Below are 5,999 nucleotides of genomic sequence, written 5' to 3' on the forward strand. Positions count from 1 at the left end.
CGCGGGGAAGGGCTCTGGTGCCCCTACCCCGAGGCAGCTGCTAGGTGGCGCTGTTACTCCACGCTGCGCGCTCCGCCTGCCGACAACTTGACCCCGCTGACGTCACGGCCGTCTGAATCATCAAGGCCATTTTCAAATCCCATTGGTCTAGCCGTCACATGGTGAGGACCGAATGCGCGGATAATTATGGAGCTGATATTTCCCCCTCCCTTCTTTTTCCTCCCGCCCCTCCAACCGCCCCCCCTTCCGGGATGGGGAAAAAAAAAGATGTCAGCTCCTCCGCTGTAGTATTGCTCCTTAAAAACCCCTCTCTCTGAAAATGACATGCCCTCGCAATGTAACTCCGAACTCATACGCGGAACCCTTGGCTGCGCCCGGCGGAGGAGAGCGCTATAGCCGGAGCGCAGGCATGTATATGCAATCGGGGAGTGACTTCAACTGCGGGGTGATGAGGGGCTGCGGGCTCGCGCCCTCGCTCTCCAAGAGGGACGAGGGCGGCAGCCCCAACCTCGCCCTCAACACCTACCCGTCCTACCTCTCGCAGCTGGACTCCTGGGGCGACCCCAAAGCCGCCTACCGCCTGGAACAACCTGTTGGCAGGCCGCTGTCCTCCTGCTCCTACCCACCTAGTGTCAAGGAGGAGAATGTCTGCTGCATGTACAGCGCAGAGAAGCGGGCGAAAAGTGGCCCCGAGGCAGCGCTCTACTCCCACCCCCTGCCGGAGTCCTGCCTCGGGGAGCACGAGGTGCCCGTGCCCAGCTACTACCGCGCCAGCCCCAGCTACTCGGCGCTGGACAAGACGCCCCACTGTGCCGGGGCCAACGACTTCGAAGCCCCGTTCGAGCAGCGGGCCAATCTCAACCCGCGCGCGGAACATCTGGAATCGCCTCAGCTTGGGGGCAAAGTGAGTTTTCCCGAGACCCCCAAATCCGACAGCCAGACTCCCAGCCCTAACGAGATCAAGACGGAGCAGAGCCTGGTGGGCCCAAAAGGCAGCCCCTCGGAGAGCGAAAAGGACCGGGCCAAGCCCGCAGACTCCAGCCCAGACACCTCGGATAACGAAGCGAAAGGTAAGGCCGCCTGGGCCGCGGGCCCGCTGGGACTCTCGGGCACTGGGTCTTCTTGGCTGGGATAGGGGCAAGGGAGAGGGTTGGCTTGAGGCCTGGGGACGTGATGTCTGGGGAATGCGACCCCGGCTTGCCACAGGGGTCTGCTGAGCGCCAAGCTGGTGGCGCGACCTTTAGCTGGGGAAGGTAAGCGGCGACGGCGTGGAGGTGCCGGGCCAGCCCGGGCCCTGGGTGCTAAGGCGGGGGGTGGGTGCCGTGCCCGGGCCCTGGGTGCTAAGGCGGGGGGTGCCGTGCCCGGGCCCTGGGTGCTAAGGCGGGGGGTGGGTGCCGTGCGCACCACAAGGCAGTCTGCGGACGCCCTGTGCTGCTCAGGGTCGGTGACGGCTCCCGGGGCGTGTATTGGCTTTGGTTTGTCTTCCCAACGCTGGTATACTGGGGAACTAGTGTCCCCCACTCAGGTCAAAGGCTCACAAAAAGCTTAAAATGGCGATCTTGGGTTAGAAACGAAGGAAGGCTTGGAAAATGAAGAATTTCTCTGTTCTGAATTTTCTCGGTTGGAAATTGTTTCCTGAGAAACAGGATTTGTTGTTTGTGGGTTTGATTTCTGTGTGCGCTTTGGGCTCCTTTGGTTTTTGACTCAGCCAGGGGCCTTGGGCAGCAGCACTAAGGCCGGAAGAGGTAGAGGTGAAGGACTGCCCGCCACATCCCTCCCTCTCTTCCAGATGCCTGGCCTGAGATTGGCGTTGGAACAGGACATTTGGAACGTTTAAGTTTTTGTCTTCTCTTTTAATTTTTTTCTTTCCTTTTTTTAAGTTAAGTCACATTTTCCCCCATTGGTTTCCAAAAGCAGCCTACAAATGAGTGGTTGGAAATATTCTGTGTGTGTGTCAGAAGGTTTTCTTCTGAAAGGAGTGTAGCTCTGGTTGGGATTCATTGTGATTCTGGTTAGAGAGTGAAAACCTGGACAGAGTTCAAGCTCAGGGTTCAAGATTCATTTCTGCTTTAGGAACTGGGGGCTTTCAAGACCTTTCTGTGACACCTGGGAAATGAATGTGGAGGAAACAGGAACAAGGGAGGGAGCATGAAGGGAACGAAAAGTTGGACTAAAAAACATCGGAAAAGGCCCAACAGGGAGGAATAAATGTGCTCCCCTTGACAGTGACTACTGGCAGCAGTACGTAAGAGGGGCTCCATAGGTGGAGAGGTATGTGAAGTACGGAGAGGGGAGCAGGCTGGGGTTGGTCTGGGTCTTCTCCTGCTTTGTATATGGATGCGACGCACACGCATGCCTGACAGTGACCTGTATCACACACACACACACACACACACACACACCTCTTGCATGTTCCTCACACACTCACGCATGCCTACTCACATATGCACATGTATTCTTTTGGTGAGCAATGACAGAGCCTCACCATCTTGGGTCTTCTCTGCAAAGGTTGCCTTGACAAATCAGTTCACAGAGACCCTGGTTGGAAGATGACCACAATGTTTGTGTGGTTGAGTAGGAGAGTGAGGCACACACAAGCACTAAGCCTTAAGTGTGGCACACTTGCAGTGTTAAGGTTTAATTTTATACCCTCACTGCAGATCCTGAGCTTTGTTGGGAGTACCGATTTAAAGTAGAAATAGCTGTATTCTAGCCCCACCAAAAGCAAAGTCAAGGTTAACAAGTCCAGCTTCTAACTGCATCCTTTGGAATAAGCTCCTCTTTCTCTCCTGGTGTCCATGCCACCACTTACGCTCTCCCATCTACCTAATCCCTTTAGCCTGCACTTCTCCTGTGCTCTTCACCCCCCAAACTCTTTGGTGTCTCCACCAGGCCAGCCACAGAGAGCTTTTGGCTAAACTTCTCCATTTGTAATTTTTCTTATCCCTCCCCAAACCCAGTAAGAAAATAAACTGTATAGAGTTAGTTATGGAGAGCCTGTAAACAATTTGGCAGGAAGCTGCAGGTGCAGAAGCAGAATAATTAAAGACCCTGAGATTTTATCCTTTAGCTTCAAGTTTGCATTTTTCTGGTGTTTCCTGGTTCTCCTTGGGCTCCCTTCCCCACTCCCAGTCAAGATAAGATCCTGGAACCTGGCCTGTACATTTGCCAAAGGGAAAAGAAAAATGCACAGAGTCATCAGCAGAGTTGTTTGCTGGGTACTTCCTTTCAGATCTTTGGATTCCATATTTTACCTTAAAAAAAAAAAGATAGCCAAGTTCTCTCCTGTTGCTTGAAGAAAAGGCTTATCCATTTCAGAAAGAATGTGTGCCAAGGAAAGAAGCTGTCAATGACATAATGGGAAATAAATACTATGCCACCGTATGTCCTCAGATGAGTGAAGACATATGTACACAGTGCTGTGTGTATGTATGTGTAAGTGTATGGATCTCTACAGGTATACATGTGTTGTTTACAGGCATACACATGTACTATGTACAGACTGGGCAGATTTCTAGAAGGCTGGAATACCTCAGGCTATCTCTCTACCTTGACCTTAGGTCCTCAGGCCAGGAAGTTGTCTGAAGACCCTTCAGCATGCCCCAAGCGATTGCCCCTGACCTCCACTTGCCTCAGTTACACACACCCGGGGGTAGGAGCCAGGAAAGGAAGAGATTGTGATGGGAGGCTTACTGGGGCAGGCTCACTCTATGGCAGCTCACATGGGAGTAAGACCTGGGGGCCTAGTGCAAGGACAGCGTCAGTGGCCTCTGGCGGCAAAAACTGGGACAAAGTCCCTCCACCAAGTTGAAAAGGGTCAAAGCTCTGGAAATTGCCCCTGGAATGTAGGGTAAACTCTGTACTCAGGTCTGAGGCCTGGAAAAGTGCTTTTCTGTCTGGTTCAGTTTTTCTAGATTTGGAGCATACCAGAGTTGAAGGGGGGGCTGCCTAGAGAGGTTTAGGACACTCACCAGAGCCAGCAAGCTGGGAGAAGGTGAGAATACTTAGAATCTCTCAGGTTAAGGTAGACTTGGGGAATCAAAATTTAATAAATGCTTTGAAGGCAAGGACCTTTTCCCTTTATCACCCATGCCCAAATTCTAGACCCTCAAAGAGATTCTAAGAGCCCCAAGGCCAAGAGGAACCCCCTACCAGGCCTGTGGGGCAAGAGCAGCTCCCCAGTGCTCCCTCAGCTGCCCCACAGCAGGCTGGCCAAGGCTGCAGCACTGCTGCGAGGGTTTGCATCTTCAAGGGATACTTATGTAAATAATGTTATTTTTAACAGAGGAGATAAAGGCAGAAAACACCACAGGAAATTGGCTGACAGCAAAGAGCGGAAGGAAGAAGAGGTGCCCCTATACTAAACACCAGACGCTGGAATTGGAGAAAGAATTTCTGTTCAATATGTATTTGACGCGAGAGCGCCGCCTGGAGATTAGCAAGACCATTAACCTTACAGACAGACAAGTCAAAATCTGGTTTCAAAATCGCAGAATGAAACTCAAGAAAATGAACCGAGAGAATCGGATCCGGGAACTGACCTCCAATTTTAATTTCACCTGAGCGCGCGGCCTCCCCTCCCCTCCCCCTCTTTCCTTTCCCCGCCCCTCCTCCCTTTGTGCCTGGTGATATTTTTTTTCCCTCCCTGAGTATAAATGCAACGCGCCTGCAAAAAAGGCAAAGACCTCAGACTCTCCTTCCAAGGGACCTATGGTTCGTGCTGCGAGGATGCTTCCATCTAAAGCATGAGAAATGGGGTGGCGGGCTGTGGGGTGTGGTGTGAGCCCTCATAGATGCGGGTGGGAGTGTGGCTGGTGTGTGTGTCAACCCCTCACTTACCCACGCACTCACACAGAGCATTCTGTTCTCCATGCAAAGTTAAGATCGAATCCACCCGATTGTAGGAAAAAAAGAAAAAAATGCAACCAGAGAGGGTCTGTAATCTCACAGAGCACAGTCAGAATCGCTCCTTCCTTGCTGCATTTCTTCCTTAGAATAATAGATGTTTTGAAAGTTCAGCTAGTATTTGTGTGTTTGTCGTAGCACCCAGTGTTTCCACCAGACCCTTTTCCGTGTCTTTACCTTCCAGTCGCTCTGAGAATCTGCTTGAAGTCTTGTATTTGTACTGCTTTCTGCTTTTCTCCCACCCCTCCCAGTACCCCCACATCCCCCATCCACTAACAGCTCAGAAATTCCATCCAGAGGAGCAAAAATTAAAAATAGAACATAGCAAAGCAAAGGCAGAACAACCCCCCAAAACTGCCCTGTCCCTGTCTGGGAGTTGTGTTATTTAAAGATATTCTGTATGTTGTATCTTTTGCATGTAGCTTCCCTAATGGAGAAAAAAAAATCCTAATAAATTTCCGGAATCGTAATCCTCAAATGGGTGGTTTTTTGTTTTTAGTGATTTTTTAGCGGCACCCCCCTCCCCCAAAGAAGCTGAGTGTGTGGATGTGTGTGTTTTGTGTTTGACTCATCTCCTAGAGCCTTTCTAGAACGTCTCTTGGCGGGTTTAATGTAAGTGAGAGACCATAACGTTGATTTAAATATTATCCAGGTGACCACAATAAGTCAAGGTCATAAAACAGTAATGTCAGGACGGTCTTGGTGCGCGCGAGAGGTGGATTTTATGATCTGCAAATATAATGTGGTGCTGCAGTAAAAGATGCATTTAAAGGTGACTGGAGGAGGGAAAGAGGCAGAGAGCAAACTGCAATCTTGAGGAGCAGACGGATCTGATTGTCTGGGGTGCTGGGCTGGGCGCACCCCGCCACTGCTGGGGGGCACCCCAAGAGCCCCCCACCTATCCAAAGAGAGGAATAAACTTAACCGCTGGAGGAATACGATGAGCTCACCCCCCCTTTCGACAGCAGCTAACAGAAGCACTGGCAGCAGCAGGAGGAGGAGGCAGCGACAAGGTAAGAGAAGCGGTTTCTTGTTCTTCTCTTGGCGGCAGAGTGGGGACTTGAGGCATCCCCAGGTGCCCAGCATGCAGCGGG

The 5,999-nt window shown here is 51.6% G+C and overlaps 1 protein-coding gene across 1 annotated transcript; it reads left to right on the forward strand.

The window, feature by feature from the left end:
- Nucleotides 1–202: 202 nt before the first annotated feature.
- On the forward strand, nucleotides 203–5,375 carry Hoxc10 (homeobox C10). Its single transcript, XM_003476244.3, has 2 exons — nucleotides 203–1,070; nucleotides 4,286–5,375. Exons 1-2 carry the CDS (start codon nucleotides 320–322, stop codon nucleotides 4,561–4,563), a joined length of 1,029 nt encoding a protein of 342 aa, XP_003476292.1. The 5' UTR covers nucleotides 203–319; the 3' UTR covers nucleotides 4,564–5,375.
- The last annotated feature ends 624 nt before the right edge of the window (nucleotides 5,376–5,999 follow it).

This window comes from Cavia porcellus, unplaced genomic scaffold (genome assembly GCF_034190915.1).
Source record: "Cavia porcellus strain 051 isolate PalLab524CR breed Dunkin Hartley unplaced genomic scaffold, mCavPor4.1 scaffold_8, whole genome shotgun sequence".
Lineage (NCBI taxonomy): Eukaryota > Metazoa > Chordata > Mammalia > Rodentia > Caviidae > Cavia > Cavia porcellus.